This window comes from Leptopilina heterotoma, unplaced genomic scaffold (assembly GCF_015476425.1).
Source record: "Leptopilina heterotoma isolate Lh14 unplaced genomic scaffold, ASM1547642v1 Lhet_44, whole genome shotgun sequence".
NCBI lineage: Eukaryota > Metazoa > Arthropoda > Insecta > Hymenoptera > Figitidae > Leptopilina > Leptopilina heterotoma.
In genome coordinates, this window is record NW_025111084.1 from 2,849,452 (window position 1) to 2,869,411 (window position 19,960).

The 19,960-nt window shown below is 25.6% G+C and overlaps 4 protein-coding genes across 6 annotated transcripts; 1 reads left to right on the top strand and 3 right to left on the bottom strand.

Annotated features, from left to right (window-relative positions):
- Positions 1 to 340: 340 nt before the first annotated feature.
- On the bottom strand, positions 341 to 3,434 carry LOC122507004 (protein crossbronx homolog). The gene is made up of 7 exons (XM_043619479.1): positions 2,628 to 3,434; positions 2,055 to 2,197; positions 1,917 to 1,981; positions 1,735 to 1,835; positions 1,442 to 1,629; positions 1,198 to 1,363; positions 341 to 1,090 (listed from the first exon to the last, which is right to left on the bottom strand). Exons 1-7 carry the CDS (start codon positions 2,640 to 2,642, stop codon positions 1,010 to 1,012), a joined length of 759 nt encoding a protein of 252 aa, XP_043475414.1. The 5' UTR covers positions 2,643 to 3,434; the 3' UTR covers positions 341 to 1,009.
- Positions 3,435 to 3,754: 320 nt separating this feature from the next.
- Positions 3,755 to 17,336, top strand: LOC122506998 (DNA replication licensing factor Mcm5). The gene is made up of 11 exons (XM_043619469.1): positions 3,755 to 3,893; positions 8,234 to 8,321; positions 11,464 to 11,831; positions 12,092 to 12,347; positions 12,994 to 13,166; positions 13,312 to 13,646; positions 13,966 to 14,312; positions 14,574 to 15,007; positions 15,111 to 15,382; positions 15,485 to 15,724; positions 16,782 to 17,336. Exons 3-10 carry the CDS (start codon positions 11,674 to 11,676, stop codon positions 15,712 to 15,714), a joined length of 2,205 nt encoding a protein of 734 aa, XP_043475404.1. The 5' UTR covers positions 3,755 to 3,893; positions 8,234 to 8,321; positions 11,464 to 11,673; the 3' UTR covers positions 15,715 to 15,724; positions 16,782 to 17,336.
- On the bottom strand, positions 5,095 to 10,494 carry LOC122506999 (glucose dehydrogenase [FAD, quinone]-like). Of its 3 annotated transcripts, none has more exons than XM_043619472.1 (5): positions 10,457 to 10,494; positions 7,508 to 7,766; positions 7,138 to 7,296; positions 6,757 to 6,909; positions 5,095 to 6,413 (listed from the first exon to the last, which is right to left on the bottom strand). In XM_043619472.1, the coding sequence occupies exons 2-5, from the start codon at positions 7,739 to 7,741 to the stop codon at positions 5,160 to 5,162; spliced, it is 1,800 nt and encodes a 599-aa protein (XP_043475407.1). In that variant the 5' UTR covers positions 7,742 to 7,766; positions 10,457 to 10,494; the 3' UTR covers positions 5,095 to 5,159. The 3 variants fall into 3 exon arrangements, with proteins under 3 accessions (XP_043475407.1, XP_043475406.1, XP_043475408.1); XM_043619471.1 differs by having other exon boundaries at positions 7,508 to 7,771; XM_043619473.1 differs by having other exon boundaries at positions 7,508 to 7,753; positions 10,457 to 10,480.
- On the bottom strand, positions 15,684 to 19,074 carry LOC122507002 (1,5-anhydro-D-fructose reductase-like). The gene is made up of 8 exons (XM_043619476.1): positions 19,002 to 19,074; positions 18,671 to 18,730; positions 17,884 to 18,004; positions 17,076 to 17,240; positions 16,784 to 16,987; positions 16,418 to 16,534; positions 15,936 to 16,330; positions 15,684 to 15,824 (listed from the first exon to the last, which is right to left on the bottom strand). Exons 1-8 carry the CDS (start codon positions 19,010 to 19,012, stop codon positions 15,776 to 15,778), a joined length of 1,122 nt encoding a protein of 373 aa, XP_043475411.1. The 5' UTR covers positions 19,013 to 19,074; the 3' UTR covers positions 15,684 to 15,775.
- Positions 19,075 to 19,960: the final 886 nt, after the last annotated feature.

Genomic DNA, 19,960 nt, shown 5'->3' on the forward strand with positions numbered 1-19,960 from the left:
TATTGTAATAAACTTTTAATTTGGGGAAAATTGCATTAAAATGTAATTTGTAGAAGAAATAAATAAATTTCGTTCTCATTTGAACGTTCAGAACTTGAGGATCAGGACTCTATAAACTTTTTATTTGTCATGATATCTCCTTCTTCTCTTTGTAATAAATTTTTAATTTAATTCAAAACTAATTTCAATAAAAATTAATTAAATTATGTAATAATATCGTAATTACATTACTTATAATAATTAAATTTATAATATTAAAAATAAAGTATTAATGGATTTTTAATCATTAAATAATATAATTTATGAAATAAAATCTTTTCGATCAGTCAAAATTTTTTTGAAAATTGATCATTTATAGTTAATTATTAATTAATTGAATTAAAAAAAAAAATTTTTTTTGTAAAATTCTGCAACAAAATTGAGAAAATGTAAAAGTTTGTAACAAAATTGATTAAGAATACCCCGTGCAAAAATCTTGAATTAAAATTAAGTTATTTCAAGCGTTGTGTCGCACACAAAAGTTTAAAATATTTTTTTAACTTTGAAAATTCGCACAAACTAAAAATGAGTATATATTTCATTCTTCTTCTTTTTTTTCGTTGAGAGAAAGAGTCGATAAATTTTTTATACAAAAATCACTATTTTTCGCGTGTGCTTCTGTTATTTATAATATTTATAAATATGATTAAAAAATTTTATTACAAAATATATTCTATTAGATAATGGACAAAAAACTCTTTCACTCAAAGTTAATGTTAACCTTCGGAGAACACATCTCTTTTTTAGATCATTTTTCAATGCTCAATTAATTTTGAACTGTTCTGATCAACCTAAGGATTTTTTTTTAAATATAGTTTAAACTCTGTAAAATAAGTCTGTATACTTTTAAATCCTTATAAAAAATATTAAACAATAGATAAAAAGCTTTTCGTAAAAAAACGTGTTCTCCAAAGGTTAAAAAAAATACCTTTGTATAAAAAGGTAATTAATTCGGATTATTCGTTAATTATTATCTTGCGTCTGGTTTAGAAAATGGTTGCAGGGAACCTGGTTGCACCCAGGAAAATCCAATTGCCTTATTATCACCTTCCTGAATAAGATAATTAATTAATAAATATAAAGAAATGTAATATTTTTTTCTATTTTTATGCCCCTAAAGTATTACTAATTATTTAATTATTAAATTTAATGTCTTACTTTTGGTTTATAAATATCTTGTTTTATTGGACCATGAAGTTCCTTATCGTATGGACTGAATGTTATATAATGTGGATCTTCACTCGAAGGCGAATAAACTTCATTGAGACTTTCTTTTACACAATTTTTGGCTCGTTCTCGAAATTCTTCAAAGTTTGTTTCTAGTCTATGAATAGTATTATTTCATTTAATTAATTCTCGAGAGTGTAACAATATTGTATCAGAATTTTTTTTTGACACTTACAAAAGAGATGCTTCCTCATTAACTGGTGTCATTTTGGAATCGACTTTCACTAGAACTTTGGTTATATACTGAATTAATTGCCAAACACGATTATTTTTTCTGTATTCGTCAAAACCCCAAATTGTATTCAATTCACCAGTTTCACTATTTATAAGTGGATGGAAGATTTTTGATTGAAAAACGACTGTCTGTAAAATATTAAATGTTAATTAATTTTTAATTTATTGCTTCTTCATGGAGAAAGCAAAAAGGAATGAAAATTTTAAAAAAAGGAAGGAATTTCTAATTATTACCGGACATCCTCCATCTGGGAAATTGGACGGCAATGTTATAGTAAATCTAAAAACTCCTCCTTGAAAAATACCTTGCCTTATAAATTGAACCCCGAACCAAACTGTAACAATTTTTTTCAAAGATTATATAAAAGGGAAAGAGAAAAATAATCTTCTGTACGTGAAATTATTTCAAAACTCACTGAAAGGATTCTTTGCTGACGGTATTACGTAAATTCCTTTCAAATTTTGACTTCGTAGTAGATTACTGAAAAAAATCAACATTGTTTACATTCTTATTACGTGAAAAGTTATTATAATTTATCAATAATTTCTCTTACTATTCCGAAAGAATATTATATTCTTGAATAAAAGCAGCATATTCTTTATTATTTCTTTTCATTCCCAATTCTTCATTATTACTGTTTCCTGGCACAAGTTTTCTGTACGTTTCTTGTCTTGAAAAATTGTCATCTCCATCGCTCTGTAAATTAAAAAACTTTGTAAATATAATTAAAGAGTAAATAGAATTGAAATGTGAATGGAATAAAAATATAAATGGAATTGAAAAATAACTAGAATTAAAGAGTGAATAGAATTGAAATGTAAATGGAATAAAAATATAAATAGAATTGAAAAGTAAATGGAATTGTAAATGTAATTTTTGATTGTAAATGAAATTATTAAACTACTTACGAGTACGTAAAATTTGTTCATTTACAAAATAGATAAATAATATTTTTTATCAGTCAAAAAGCAGGACTTTAAAGAAAAATTTGAAACGCATAAGAAATATAACCTCACTTTTTGTAGACGATGACAGTATAATAAAGCATTGGAGTCATTAAGGAAACAAACAAATTCATTGCTCTAAAGTAGAATTTTTCAATTAAAGTACAAATTTATTTTCTTACCTTAATTCCAGACATTTTTATTTTGAAAAGAAATGTCTTGAAGGCCTTGAAGGTTACAAAAGGCAGATCATTTTTTGACAGTTGTCGTAGTTTTTCTCACCTTAGGTTAGTCTCTCTGTTTATGTTTATAAACTTATAAAGTTCGAGTAAACTGATCATTGCTAAAGAACTTTTTGTCAAATATTATTTCATACAAACTTTTTATTTTACCTAAAGAATCAAAATTTATAGTAAGTACATCTTGAAACGCTTGAAAGATATAAAAAAATCTGGTAAGGAAGAATAGGGTTGTGAAGTTTCATGAAACTTTGGAAAATGAAATGTTTCATGAAAGTTTCATTGCTTCATGAAACATTTCAAAGTTTCAAGTTTTAAGCGGGAAATTTCAAATTCAATGCAAGAAAGTATAATAATTAACGCATATTTTGTTGTCAAAAACATGAAGTATTATTACTTACTTTAATATCTTTCTTTAATTTTTATAAATAAAATAAATAATTAAAAAATATATTAATAATTTAATTTTAAGTCACTCGTTAGAGGTAATATTTCAGGTAATTTTTAGTTAATATTAACATAACTACTCTCGTGTTTTCGGATGTAAACAAAAAATTTTCATTAAATTGTTTCGAACTAACCTAAAATTTCTAGAGATTATCTAACCTAAACTGACAACTGCGCATGTGCAAATAAAGCTTAATTATTGGTTCTTCAATGTTTCATGAAATTAATGAAACTTTCGCTTATGAAACATTGAAACTTTCAAATGAAAGTTTCATTGTTTCAATGAAACGTTTCATCACTCACAACCCTAAGGAAGAATGTCATGAACATAACCTAAAAAGTATCTTGTCCAATGCAATTTTGTAGAAGAATTCAAAATAGAAATTCACAAATAAAATAGAATTTGTATCACAGAAGTGAGTTTTTTTATTTTGTGTAACGAAGTGTAAATTTTCTTTACTAATTTAATTAATTAGGATTTTATTTTCAACAGAACTAAAAGTTCTTTATTCACGAACAAAAACTATTGTTTTCGTTTTTTAATTGTTTATATTTAACTTTCAGGTCTTCAAGTCTGGATGAAATCAACTAGAAGAGTGAGAATTATGATTACTTTAAACGTTATATCCAGAGAGTATGTTATATCAACAAGGAATTTTTTACAATGGACAATCACAAAATTACAAGCAATTAGAAGAAATAATTTCTCATGTGCTGAGAATGTGAAAAAGGACAAAGAAATGGAATATTCTACGAGAAAAGGTAAAGAAATTATAAATATATTAAATTAAATTAAAATAATTCATAAATAACTTCATTGAATTGGTCAGAAAAAAGACAGAGATTTTTATTAAAAGTACTGGAAAAAATTTAATTTTTAGAATTTATTAAACTATGAAATTACCACAAATTCTAATACAAAACCTTCAATTTTTCCTATTTTTGCTAATAATTTCCTTTTAAATAAGTTAATTCTTGAAGAATTACCATAAAATTTTTACCTAGAAATTATTTAACGAACAATTTTACTTAAATATTTCAAAATTAATTGAATTTTAAAAGAATTGCGTATACAATTCTCATAAATAAATCAATTTTAAATGGAATTCTTCTCAATAATTCAATTATTGTAATTTAAAAATTCTCAAGGAACTTTTGCAAAAAATATTAAAAATAATTGATAACTGAATTCTTTAGAAGAATTTTAATCAAATTTTTTGAAAATAATTATATTTTTCAAAGAATTTACTTAAAATTGTATTAAAAATAATTTAAATCTTGTAAAGAATTTAATTATTTTGGAGAATATAATTGAATTATTTTAACAAATTTTATGGAAGCAGTAGATTTTTTGAAAATATTTGAGTTTCAGCGAATAAATTCATTATTTATAAAATGTAATTGAGTTCAAGCAAAAAATGTTTGAAAATAATTACATTTTTCGTGGAATTTATTTAAAATTGTATTGAAAATAATTTATTATTTATTATTTATTTATTATTTACGAAAATAATTGAATTCTTCCAACGAATTTTATTACAGTTTCTTAAATAATTGAATTCATGTGAAAAATTGTATTACTTGTAAAGAAAAAATATAATTGAATTCTTGCGAAGGATTTCATTAAAATTTTTGTAAATAATTTAATTTTTTTTTTTTTTTTAATTTTAAGGAAATTTTAATTATTATAAGTTGTTGAATTTCATAAAGGTTTGAATTTGAAATTTTTTGAAAATCTTAATTTGTATGGAATAATAATAATGATTATAAATATTTATTTAAAAAAGAATTTTTGTTTTCGAATAATTTTACAATTAAAAAAAATCGTAAATAAATGTAATAGAACATTTTTTTGAGTATCTAATCATTTTTAGAGTGAATCAAAATATTTTTTAGCGTCAGGGAAAATCTGAATTTTGTCTTGAAATCAGGGAAAAGGCAATGAAAAACAAATGTTTGTGGCAACCTTCTTTTTTATTTTGTTTTATATTTCGATCCCTTTTTAGATTTTGCTTTAGATTTTCGATTTTAGAATATTTTCAATTTCCAATCGTTTTTAATCATGTCGCTAGCTTTTTCAGCAATCATAATCGTCGCTGCATTGGTATTGCCGCGAATAATTATTGGCATTATCGAGGCATCAACAACTCTGAGACTCTTTATTCCATAAACACGTAATTCTGGATCGACAACAGCTTCCCTATCGGATTTTGGACCCATTTTACAAGTGCCCACCGGATGATAATCAGTATTCGTGTAATATGTCATTATACACGACCAATAATCATCGGAATTAAATGGAAATTGTTTACAAAGTGGCCAAGGTCTTTCATTGAGTGTCATTTCATTGTCCTGAAATGCTTTTGTCTTGAATAATTGAAGAAGAATTCTTATTCCTTCCAAGAGACGTTGACGATCGGGACTCTTGGAGAAAAAATTTTGACGAATAACAGGTGCTGCCTGAATTGGATCCGATGCGTTTAGTGTAATCGTTCCTCTACTATTTGGAATTAGTAGAATTGGATGAACATTTATTGTATCGTAAGAATTTGGAAGAGCGATAATTGTATCGTTAAACGGTACAAAATTGTATTCGATATCAGGAATATTTTTTACGGTTTCAAAACTTGTTTTCACGAAGGCGGTGCTTACGAGAGGTCCGAGGGCAGAAAGTGGACCGGTTTGGTTTTTTAAATATTGTTGTATATCTTCGATTCTTTTCTTGAGACTTTTCTTTTGTGAAGTCTTTTTTAGTTTTATATTGAGACCATCTATTGAGACGTGATCTTGTAAATTTCGACCAACGGATAGATTTTTCAGAACATTTATTTTGTTCTTTTTTAATTCTTCCTCGGGTCCGATTCCGGAGAGCATTAATAATTTTGGCGAATCGACTGCTCCGGCTGATATAATTACTTCTTTTCGGGCAATTACTGTTTTTCGTTTTCCCTCTTTATTTGTGTATTCAACGCCGACAGCTCTTTTCGTTTTTGGATTTATTTTGATTTTTGTGACGAAAGCCTCGGTTTCGATGAATAAATTTTGCCGCTTATTTCTAATCGGGCGAATGAAAGCAACATTCGTGCTATGTCGTTGTCCGTTAAATGTCGTTGTTTGGAGATTCATAACGCCAATTTGCTTATCGGCATTTACGTCTATGTAGTCGTAGCCTAATTCTTGCCAGGCTTTTGTTATTATTCGTGCATTTGTTTCATTGTACGCAAGCGTTTCGACTGATTGATAACCGCCTTTGCTGTGATAATGTGGATTTGCCTTGACAATCTGAAAATTAATTTTTAATTAATTTAATTTAAATTAATAAAAATTAATTAATTAATTAAATTTAAATTAATAAAAATTAATTAATTAATTAATTTAATTTAAATTAATAAGAATTAATTAATTAATTGAAAATAAAATTAATTAATTAAAAGTTAAATTAATTCAGTAGAAGTTAAATTAATTAAAAGTCAAACTAATTAATTTAGCTATTAATTAGTTTTGACTTTAAATTAATTTCACGTTTGCTCAACTAATTTAACTTTTAATGAATTAATTTCATTTTCAATTAATTTTTATTTGAAATTCTAATTTCTAGTTTTTTGGGCCTAAAATTGCAACTCACATTGTCATCGAGATTATTTTCGGATTTCTTAAAATAGGGCAAGACTTCTTTGAAACTCCAGCCTTTGTTGCCTAGTTTTGCCCATTCATCAAAGTCAAGAGGAGATCCTCTGACGTACAACATTCCGTTTAAGGAACTCGTGCCTCCCATTCCCTTCGAAATAGAGAATTATTAATATTTTTGTTTAATGAAATTTGAATAAAAATTTTCTTTGTCTATAACAAAGTCGATGAAAATTTTTTCTAAATTGTATTTGCGTGATAAGGAATAGAATTTTTTTTTCCTGTTTGGATAAAAATTCACTTTTTTCATATTATCTTTATTTTGTCGACATAATTAAAAAATAAAGGATAAATAAATTTATCAATTTTATTAACTTACTTTTCCACGTGGCATGGTGCATCCATTATCAGCACGACATGAATTTTCATCGGGTACGGTTCTATAATTCCAATCAACACTGCTGCCTTGTAATATGTAATTAGTCGATGGTATTTCGTTAATTCTCAATTCTTCGCCGCCAGCTTCCAATAGAAGGACCTGTGATTTAATTTTCAAAATTAAATCAAATTTTTGCTTTTTTAAAATTTTTTTTTACTTTTTGTAAAATTTTTACACTAAACTGAAAATTCATGTTCCCTGTTCTCTATTTTACTTTTGTAAAAAAGGAAAAAATAGAATAATTTTTTTTCTCTGCTCTCTTTTTTCACTCTTGCAAAAAGAATTAAACAAAATGGAAAAATTCATTTACCTTCCAATTTTTATTTTCCGTTAATCGATTGGCAACAACACATCCCGCAGAACCAGCACCGACAACAATGAAATCCAATTCTTCCGGTATTTTACGTGATGATTTTTTATCTCTAGAATTTCCGAACATTACCGAGAGAATTGCTATGAACATTACAGTTGGCGATGGACATGTTGTACATTTTTCACCGAAATCACAAGCATCTTGAAAAATTGGTCCCGGAGTCCAAACCATTTTTACTTCTCCCTGAAATAATTAACTTTTCTTTTTTGGTTAAATTAAATAATAATTGAATATTTTATTAAAAATTATATTTATATATCTAATTAGAAATAGATTTTATCACTCGGTAAAAATTATTTTAGATGTAAAGTGAAAGTATTACACTTTACAACTAAAATACATTTATATATATTATTATTATGTTTAATTAAATTAATGTTGTTTTCTAATTTTATAAGTTGGTGAATTTCACAACGCTTATATAATCAACGATTTTGAAGAAAAAATATTTTTCCATTCAAATTTTTGTATTTAAAAATATTTTTACAATATTTCTTGATCAAGAACCTGAACATTTTTTTTTTATTTAAGAAGTATTTTTTCCTCAATTGTTGATAAAAAAAACGTCACCCATGTAATTTTAACTAATTTATTGTGCGAAATTAATTTAAATCATTTATTTAAATTTAATTATTTTTCTTAAATTTTTTTTTAAATTTTCAGGGTTGCCTCAGGTCATGGAAATCAGGAAATGTCAGGGAAAATGAAATTGATCAAGAAAGTCAAGAAAATGTCAAGGAAATTTTATCAGGTAATGGAAAAATATCAAATTTACAGAATTTATACAAAAATTCTATTTTTTTTTTTATCTCTAAAAATAATTTTTGAAAATCTGAACTCTCCTTGAATATTATTTTCACAAAAAAGTGTAAAAACGTTAAGTATTTGTTTAGAAAATTATTTCAATTTTAAACAATTCTATTTTATTTATTATTTATTTAATTAAATTTGATTTTTTATTTATTACTTTTTTTTATTTTGAACAAAATGGCTTTCTGAAAAATTTCAATTCAATTTTTTAAAGATACTTAATACAGGGTGGCCGCTGGACCGGGAAACCGGGAAAACCGGGAAATGACAGTGAATTTTTTTGGACAGGGAAAAACCGGGAAATGACAGTGAATTTTGATCTTGACCGGGATTTTGGAATTTTTTTTTTAAAAACACACATTACTTTGTGAGAAAAAATAGAAATATTTATTTTAAGACTTAGGTATTAACTATATTTCATTAAAAAAGATTGAATGATCTTCTATAAAATCTATTTATATTTTGTCAAAGAATTTTATAAAAAGTACTATAAAAATATTCAATTTCTAGAATTTATAAGAAAATTATGAATTTTGTTGTCCAACGTAACAGACTTAAAAAAAGAAAATATTAAATTTAATTTTAAATTCTTTCTATTTCTAACATTAATTAAACAAAATATAATTTTAATTAAATTTGTCAAAAAAATTTCAAAGAGAAAAAATTTCACATCCTATAAAATAATGAAAAATAAATCAATTTAAAAATTTTTTGCAATTAATATTATAACCAAACAAATAAGAATTATTAAAAATTTGAACTAATTAGAACAAAAGTGATACGAAATTTATAAAAATGAATTTTTGAATAACAAATAAAGTAAATAAAAATAAATAAAATTTCTTTTCTTAGAAAATAAATTTTAAAAAACCGTATTTTTCATTAATATCAATTAGTTTTTTTACAATTATTTATAAGCAAATTTTTCGATTTTTTTGAATGTTAAATTAATATCATACTAATATTATTATAGATTGAATTTTAAAAAATTTCAAATTGAAGTTTTAGAAAAGTTGAATTTTAAAAGATTTTAATTAAAAATTTTGAATAATTTACTCTTTAAAAATATTTTTATTCACATTTTCTCAAATTAGTTATGTTTTTAAATATGTAATATTTAATTGAAAAATTTTCAAATTAATCAAAATTTCATGAAATTGTCTTGTAAACAAGTGGATTTTAGAAATATTTTAGTTATTTCTAGAATATAATTGAATTGAAATTTTGAAAATAATTTTTAATAAGTTGCAGTAGCAATTCTTAAAAATTATTCAAATTTAAAGGATTTGAAATTTGAATTTTTTTTTTTGAAATTTGAATACCTTCTATATGGAAAAATAATGGATAATAATTAAATATTTATTTCAAAAAATCTATTTAAGTTCAAAATTATTTTTAGAGTAAACTAAAATATTTTTAGGGTTTGGGAAAAAGTCAAAGTTTTGTCTAAAAATCAGGAAATTCTTTCAATCTTTCATGGAATAATTTATTTTCAGAGTTATTATTTATGATCGGGAAAAATAATTTATGACCGGGAATGGACCGGGAAATGACCGTGAATTTTTTTTTACAAAAAAAGTGGCCACCCTGTTAAATTTTTAGAAAAAAATTGTTAGTAAAGAATTATCAAATTAATAGACATTTTGTGAAAATGAATTAAAAATGAAATAATACAAAAAAGAATTAATTATTTGAAAAATTACATTGAAGATTTAAAAAAAATAGAATTCTCAAAGAATTTTAATTAATTAATTAATTAAAAATTTTTCATAATATCGAAATCTCCTTGAAACAATTTTCTTCAAAGGATCAGGAAAAAAGTTCAAATTCTCTTTGGAAATCAGGGAAAAACGAAATTAAATTTTTGTGTCAACCCTGTTAATTTTTCTTGTAATTTAATTAAAAAAAATTTTTTTTTAATTTTTAATTTAATAAAAAAATTCTTTTTTAATTTTATTTACTTTAATTAAAATTTTTAAGTGGATAATTTTTTTAAATTAATTAAAAATATTATTATAAAAATTTATAATGAATATTTATAATTAAAATTAATTTTTTAATTTAAATATTACTTACAAATTTTTTCTAGTTTTTTGTTTGTTATTCATACTGTTCTTAAGTCTATTAAACATTTTCAAGTTTGTATGATTAATTTATATAATGGACTGAAATTGATAAATTTTAAGGACAGTGGAATGGGGGTGAGATAAGAATGACATATTTTTGTCCGTGAATTTCTTTAATTATTGTCACCTAGACATTTTTTAATAGGTGCAATTAGTTTCCACTGTTAATTGCTTTAATCGTTGTTTATTATTAAATAAATTTATTTTTAATTAAAAAATTTTTTTTTAATTTATTATTATTATTGTTATTATTATTGTTATTATTATTGTTATTATTATTATTATTATTATTATTATTATTATTATTATTATTATTATTATTATTATTATTATTATTATTATTATTATTATTATTATTATTATTATTATTATTATTATTATTATTATTATTATTATTATTATTATTATTATTATTATTATTATTATTATTATTATTATTATTATTATTATTATTATTATTATTATTATTATTATTATTATTATTATTATTATTATTATTATTATTATTATTATTATTATTATTATTATTATTATTATTATTATTATTATTATTATTATTATTATTATTATTATTATTATTATTATTATTATTATTATTATTATTATTATTATTATCATTATTATATTGTTTATTATTTTTATTATTTTTATTATCATTATTATTATTCATTACATTGTAACTGCCTTTTACAAACAGTATTGTTATTCAAAGAAATAACAATTCAAAAAATTACTCAATTATTTTTCCTTTTACGCTTTTTGACAGATGTTTATTTATTTACTCATAAATACAGGTGTTAATTTACGTTTGCAGGTGTTCGGGACAAAATATTTTTCACATTATTTGACAATTATTGACTAATTAAATACTTGACTATAAACTGGCGTTTATAGTTAAAAAGAATTTAAATTAATATAAAAATAATAATATTTTTTTTGTACATTTTTGTATTTCAGTGATTTGAATAGCCCGGGAAAAGTGTTGCCAATAGAAGGAAAAAAAATGTAGCGCATGCGCAAAGAAGACTTTTTTTTGCAGTTGGCAGAAGTTATTGTTTTCACGGTTTTCACCAACGGTTTCCCGCTCAAAATCCCTCCAAACAAGTTTTATTGCGTGGGTTCTATTAATTTATTAAGTTTTATTGGAAGTTTGACAATTATAAAATCATGGAGGGTTTCGATCAACCCGGAATATTCTTCTCTGACAATTTTTCTATTGATGGCGAACAAAATCAAGAAGATCAGGCAACATTTCAAGCGTCAAAAAAGAAATTAAAGGAATTTATTCGTCAGTTCCATGAAGGCAATTTTAACTATAAATATCGGTGAGTCTTTTACAATTTCAATAATAATTGAATTAGAGACGTTTAATTATTTCCTTCTTTCTTAATTACTAGGCTTATTTTGATAATCGACAAAATTTTGCAGTGTTAATCATGTTTTTATTTTGAGGTTATGATTGTTTGTGGTCTGGATGAATCCCTTTGTTTTTTTTTTTGACGATATTTTTAATTTTTGTGCTCATTTAGATTTTTTAATTTTCGAATTTACATTTAGAGAATTGAAATAAGATTTATTATTATAGTGATACTCTGAAACGGAATTACAATCTTGGGAATTATTGGATTGAATTCAATTTGGAAGATTTGGCGGCTTACGACGAGTCGCTCGCGGAGAAGATTTACAAGCAACCAACGGAATATTTACCTCTATTTGAAGAGGCTGCGAAAGATGTTGCTGATGAACTTACAGCACCAAGATTGCCTGGCGAAGAAAAAGTTGAAGACATTCAAGTACTTCTGACGTCCGATGGTAATCCGGTTTCATTGAGAGGAATGAAGGTAATAAATTCAGAAAATATTCAGAAAATTGGGAGATTATTATTCTAACTATACATGTATTTACATTTTCCAAGTACAATTTACATATTTAACAATTCTTTTTAACAGCAATAAGTGAATTTTCAGGCACTTTAAAATATTGTTGCACATTTTAACTCGAAATTTGTTCATTTCTTTCTAACACTAGTAGTTATTTAATTATGTTATTCAGGGTTGCCACAGAAGAAGTTACTATAATAATTACAATTTTTAGAAATAATTGAATTTTTTAAAGATTTCAAATTAAAATATTGGAAAATCTGAATTTTTCATAGTTTTAATTAAAAATTCTATGGAACTAATTTTTTTTCAAAAAGCTTAATCGAAATTTTTAAAAATTATTTCAAGTTTTTATTTTCTATCTAATGTATATTTAATTTAACAATTAACAAATAATCGAAATTTCGTAAAATTGAATTGTAAACAAATGAATTTGAAAATTCTTAAAAGAAAAGTCAAAATTTTGCCTGGAAATCAGGGGAAAACAAAATTAAATTTTTGTTACAACCCAGTTTTACTTTACTTTAATTTTTTTTTGCTTTTACTTTACTTTTGTTTTTCCTTTTATTATAATAACAATTTTATCGGATAATTAAAATATTTTTAGCCCGATGCAGTATCGAAATTGGTGAAGATCCCTGGGATTATTGTCTCCGCTTCGGGAATTCGATCAAAAGCGACGAAAATAGCAATTCAGTGTCGTTCCTGTCGTACTGTACAAACAAACATTCCCATAAAACCCGGTCTAGAGGGTTATGTTTTGCCTAGACGTTGCACCACGTATGTAAAATTGAGTATAGAAATATTTTTGTGAATTCTTTAAGTACTAATTTGTAATTTTCAAAATTTTTTTAATCTTCTTCTTTAAATTTCTTTTTTTATGTTTCTTTTTTCAAATTGTTTTGAATTCAAAAACTATTTACAGAGAGCAAACGGGCCGTCCCAAGTGTCCTTTGGATCCATTCTTCATAATGCCGGACAAATGTGATTGTGTTGATTTTCAAGTTCTTAAATTGCAAGAGCCAATTGATCAGATACCACAAGGAGAAATGCCAAGGCATTTACCGCTCTATTGTGATCGATATCTTTGCGATCGTGTTGTTCCCGGTAATCGAGTTCTTATTCTGGGTATTTATTCAATCAAGAAAGTTTCGAAAAGCGGTGGCAAATCGAGAGGAAAGGATCGAGCACTCGTTGGTGTTCGTGCACCTTATATTCGAGTTGTTGGAATTAGCGTCGATGGAGAACACAGTGGAGTTGGTGAGATTATTTTTAAAAACAATTTTTTTTCGGGAAATTAATTTTAAATTCTTTGGGAAAAAAGAAAAATAACTATAGTCAAATCTTTTCTTCTAAAGGGTCTTACAATTTTTTTTTTTTGCAAGTTTTTTAGAGCATAAAACAGACTTTTGTCAAAAAAAGGGAAAATAATTTTAAAAATATAGTTTCTATTTTTCGTAATTAATTTTAAGACTTTTTTTTATTTTCGACAACAACAAAGTTACCACTAGTCAGAGAAATGAGGGAATTTAAAGCAAAGTTTAAAGAGAACTAAATGTAAAAATTTAATTTTTTACAGGAACACAAGAGCCAGTGACGCAGAGTGAAGAAGATCTTTTTAGAAGACTCGCAAACGATCCGGAAATTTATGAAAAAATTGCAAGAAGTATCGCGCCGAGTATTCTCGGTTCGATTGATATCAAAAAGGCAATTGCTTGTTTACTTTTCGGTGGATCACGAAAACGAATGCCCGATGGACTTTGTCGAAGGGGAGATATTAACGTTTTGTTACTCGGTGATCCTGGAACAGCCAAGTCACAGCTCTTGAAATTCGTCGAGACAGTTTCACCTGTTGGTATTTACACGTCAGGAAAAGGAAGTTCCGCCGCCGGTCTCACTGCCTCTGTGACTAGAGATCCAATTTCTGTACGTTTACTTTTTCCTTATCCTTTCTTTCTTCTTTTTCTTTATTTATCTATCTTTTTATCTTTGACTCTTCTTTATATTTCTTTCTATTCTTTTTTAAATTTCTTTCTATTCTTCTTTATATTTCATTTTATTCTTTATTATATTTCTTTCTATTCATTATATTTCCTTATATTCTTTATATTTTTTTATTTATCTTCATATTTAATAACAAAAATAGAATAATTTTCTAAAAATCAGTATTTTGTTTTTTTTTTGCAGAGAAGTTTTGTGATGGAGGGAGGAGCGATGGTGTTGGCCGATGGCGGAGTCGTTTGTATTGACGAATTCGATAAAATGAAAGAAGACGACAGAGTTGCAATCCACGAGGCAATGGAACAACAAACAATATCCATAGCAAAGGCTGGAATTACAACATCATTAAATACCCGATGCTCAGTTCTTGCGGCTGCGAATTCAGTTTTCGGTCGTTGGGACGATATAAGAGGAGAGGAAAATATTGATTTTATGCCGACAATTTTATCACGTTTCGATATGATATTTATTGTCAAAGACGAACACGAACCACAAAGAGATATTCAAATTGCCAAACACGTGATGGAAATTCACGCGAATGCTGGTCAAATTACTGAGGATAATGTCGAGGGCGAATTACCATTAAACATCCTGAGAAAATACATTCATTACTGCCGAATGTAAAACAATTTTTTCTAAAGCACAGCAAATATTTTTATATTTGCAATTTAATTTAATTTAATCATATTTAAAAAGTGGTTAATTTTTCATTTAAATTTTCAGGCGTTGCGGACCAAGATTGGATAAAGACGCGGGCGATAAGCTGAAGAATCGCTACGTGAGAATGAGAGCCGGAACTCATGAACACGAATTGGACATGGAGAAACGTCTTTCAATTCCAATTACGGTTCGTCAATTGGAAGCTGTAATAAGAATTTCTGAATCCCTAGCGAAAATGGCCCTTAAACCATTCGCTACGGAAGTTCAAGTGAACGAAGCCCTTCGATTGTTTCAAGTTTCTACACTAGACGCTGCCACTAGTGGTTCATTGGCAGGTAATAATGATAATAATAATATTTAGAAACATTGATTTTTTTATTCATAAACTTTGAATTTGTAAATTTTTTAATCTACTTTCTTGTTCTTTGCAAAAATAGGTGCTGAAGGTTTTACATCTGAGGAGGATCATGAAATGTTGGTTCATATTGAGAAGCAATTGAAAAGGCGATTTGCAATTGGTGCTCAGGTTTCACAGCAAAATATTGTCAACGATTTTATAAAACAAAAATTCCCCGAGAATGCCATTATCAAAGTGATACAAACGATGATTCGTCGTGGTGAACTACAACATCGTATGCAACGTAAAATGTTATTCAGACTCTTTTAAAAAAAACAAGGTAAGGAATGCTCTTTTTTTCATAGATATATTCGTTGAAATTCCTGTCCTATCATTGTTCTAATTCATCCTTGAACGGATAGTACGGATGATTTTCGACCCTGTAATTAATAATTAATTATGAACAAGAGAATTTGTTATTTAAAAAATAATTTCGGTTCCGCCATAACAGTCGATCCTGTTTAATTAATTTGTAAATTTTCGTTTCTTACCCACGGAAGAAGAGGAATGAAAAAATTCGTCCCTTAGTGCCACGATCCAAATTATCGAGTTGCTTAAGTTCCTCGTCGGTTAAATTAAAATCGAATAAATCAATATTCGCCTTAATTCGTTCTGGATTCGAACTTTTTGGTATGACAATTAGACCCTCTTGTATCATATGTCGTAGGAGTATTTGTGCTGTTGATTTTTTGTATTTATCGGCTATTGTTTTCACCACTGGATGTCCAAGGAGATCGGGAAATTTTTCCGCATTGTAATTGTATTTATTTTTAAAATGTTCCTTTGCTCCGGGCGAACCCAGAGGACTGTACGCTGTTATCGTGATATTGTGTAATTTACAAAATTCCCTCAATGGTCTCTGTTGATTGTAGGCGTGTAATTCCACCTTGAATAGAGATTTGAAGAATTATCATTCGAATTATATTATATTTAAATCTTTTATTTACATTTTATTTATTTTACTCCGCTTTACCTGTAGATTGCTTGGTTTTATTTTCGCGTTGTTCATAATCTCCATAATTTGATTTTCGTTAAAATTACTCAGTCCAATCGATTTCGTTAGTCCTTTCTCCACCAATTTTTCCATTTCCTGATAAAATAATAAGTGATTAAAATTGTTTAGCCTGTTTGTTAAAAATCTGTGATTGAAAATTTATTTTCTAGAAAAAATGAAATGGTCTTTTCTATTATGTAGAAAGGAAACGAAAAATAAATTTGATTAATAGTTTTCAAATTTTTGGAAAATAAAATTGTAATATATATTTTGACATCTGAAACAGGCGAGCAATTTTGTCAGAAATAATTAGATTTTAAGATTGAAAAATTACTGTTTACAGACCTTCCACACTGCTACTGGATTGCTAGATGTGTCTAACAAAAAATCACCATTTTCTTTGACTGCTGGGGACAAATCTGTTTCATTAAGGACAAATGCAAAGGGCATATGAATTAAATACATGTCGAGATATTCTAGACCGAGACTTTCTAAGGATATTTTAGCGAATCTTTCCACATCGGCTGGTCTATTTCCATAATTTGGCAACTGGAAAAATAATTATGTTTGGTTTAGTTTAAAGTTTTTGTACCTTTTTTTCTTTCTTTTAATTCAATCGATGATTGGTAATTTTTACCTTAGAAGTAATGAATATTTCTTCACGTTTTCCTCCTTCTTTTAACCATTTTTTTAAACTTCGACCAATTGCATCTTCGTTTCTGTAATTAAACGCCGTGTCAATGTGTCTGTATCCATTGGCTAAAGCAGCAAGTACCGAGGATTCTATTTCCTCTGGTTTTGCCTAGAAATTTAAGAAAAAATTAAATTTTTAAACACGAATAATGTAATTCTATCAATTGGAGTATTTTTTTGATAATATAGAAACTTTTTTTTAATAGAATTGTCTTTTTTTGACCAGAGGTTTTCGGAGATGTTTGTTGAGGACTTTTGTGTGAAAAAAAAGGAAATGGAGAGGTGTTCTTTTTTTGAAGAAATTTCGAAGAAGATTGAATATTTTTTATAAATTTCTCTTCATTTGATTTATCGAACTATTTATTAATTATCGAATTAATAGAATTCGTAATTATAATTTTTAATCAATTTCAATTCATTATAATTAGCAATACAATTTCTAAAGTCTATTTTTTTAGTTATTTTTTTAAATTTAATAAAAAATTAAATCTAATTCGAAATTTTTTCAAAAAACAAATATTTTGTTTTTATTTTCTAGTTTTTGTTTTTTCGTTTTATTTCGCTTTTGAATTTTCATGTCTTTCGAATCGAATTTAAATTAGAAATTCGAAAAATAATTCTTCTATTAATAATTATTTTCAATTTATATTGATTGCGAAATTTATTACACAGTGAAAATTGAAAGGAAAATTTGCATTTGAAACTCGATAAATTATTTAATGCGTCTGGTAGATTTTTCGAAATTTATTTACCTGCCATGATCCTAACCCCACGGTGGGCATGTTATATCCTGATGACAGTCGTAGGGATTGCATTACCAATTCTTTCTTTTGATCTGCTAATTGCCGGTAGACCCGCGCACTTGAAATTACGCTAAATTCATGAGACGAACTGTTTTATTTTTAGAGAAACTCTTACCTTAATACTAGTGGCAAAATACGGGGTTTATTTTTAAACTGCAATACGAATCTTGCTTTCACAACAATATTATCTTGGTTACAGGAGTTTAAGGAAATTTTGTCAAATAAAAATTAATTTTGATAACGAATTTTGTTGAAGTGGGACGAGAATTTTAAATTAATCTTAGACACAGCAATTTTAAACTGAGACATTGCACATTGATTTTTAAAATGACCAGGTGGATGCACATACTCAGCGAGTAACCAAGGCTATAGACAACAAATCGATAGAAATGTGGCAGCAGAATTTGTTTTGCGAGTTCAAGTGCATTTCGCAAATTCAAAAGATAATGAAAAGAAAGGGAAATTTTTTATTACTTTTATCTTTTTTCGTTCCTAATTTCTTTTTTCTAAAATACAAATTATTAAATTTTGATGATGAATGAATTAAATAATAGAATGAAATTGAATAAAATCGAAAGAAATTTTAACAATCAATTTTAATTTTAATTTGCGAACTAAAGAATATGATTCATAAATTACTTAGTTTCATTCGATTGTCAGAAGAAATATAAATTGTATCAAAACATTTATTTAAAATGATTGAGAATCATAAAGAACATGTCACAATGCTTTTTACCTGAACATGACGAGAAAACAAAATACAATCTGAGCGCAGAAGCGATTCCATCTCCAAAAACTGAAAAATTGAAGATTTAAAATTTTTAATTTAAATCAAAAAGATTCGAAACTGCAAAGTTATGAAATTAAAAATCAATGTATTTACTAATTTTATTTTATTCTATTTGCTTATTATTAACTTCTTTCTATGCATTTATTATTATAATTTACGTAGGAAAAAATAAGAATAATTAAAATTATTCTATTTAATTAAATTATATTAAATTAAATCATTTGAAAAATAAAAATGAGACAGTAAAAGTAAAGTAATAGTGAAAAAATTTCCCTACCTTGGAATCATTTTGTCACTCTTTATATTTTCGTATTGCGTAGGAAACTAATCTTCGGAGCAATGATACAAAGTTTACTAAAGTGTAATAAGAAAAAAAAATCCCCCTCATATATTTATATGTCTAGAGATGAATGAAAGTTGTTCGCTAGATTGCCTTGAATAAATATATTAATGATGCTGGAAATTAGTTACTGAATTCTATATTTAAAATTTTTGTTTCACTGCAAAATACAATTTTGAATAATGAATATTACGAATTTAATTTAAGACAAATTCTTTTTCACATTCATTTTTTAAAATTTAATTTATTATCAGGGTGACCACATGTCAGTAAAGTCAGGGAAACAACATTTTTGTCAGTAAAATCAGGGAAATGTCAGGAAAAAAATTTGTTGTCAGAAAAATTAAGAAAATTGAGACAATTTTTGAAATTCAACTTTTGAAGAATTTTAATTGCTAATTTTGAAAATAATATTGAATTATCAAAAATTTTAATGAAAAGTCCTTAAGAAATTTAAAAATAAAAATTTAATGAAAATTATAGCTTCTAATTTTTTGTAATTTAATATTTTCAATATTTTCAATTACATATTTCCAAAAATAGTAACATTTTGGAGAATACAATCATGTTCAAAATTTTTAATTAAATTCAATTATTTTTAAAAGATTTTACCAAATTTTATTTGTTTGGAAATTTTTCAAAATTGAAAAACTATTATTATTGTTCAAAAATTTATTTTAAAATATTTATTAAAAATTAATTGTAAGAAATTCTTTATAATTTTTTGAAAATATACCTTAATAACTTTTTAAAAAAATTATGGAGGGTTACAATTATTATAAAAAATTGTATTTTTGTATTTAAATAATTGTATTCTAGAAGAATTTTTGGAAAATTATTTAAATTAATTGATTCAGACATGAAGTGACCACCCTGATTATTTTATTATTTAATTT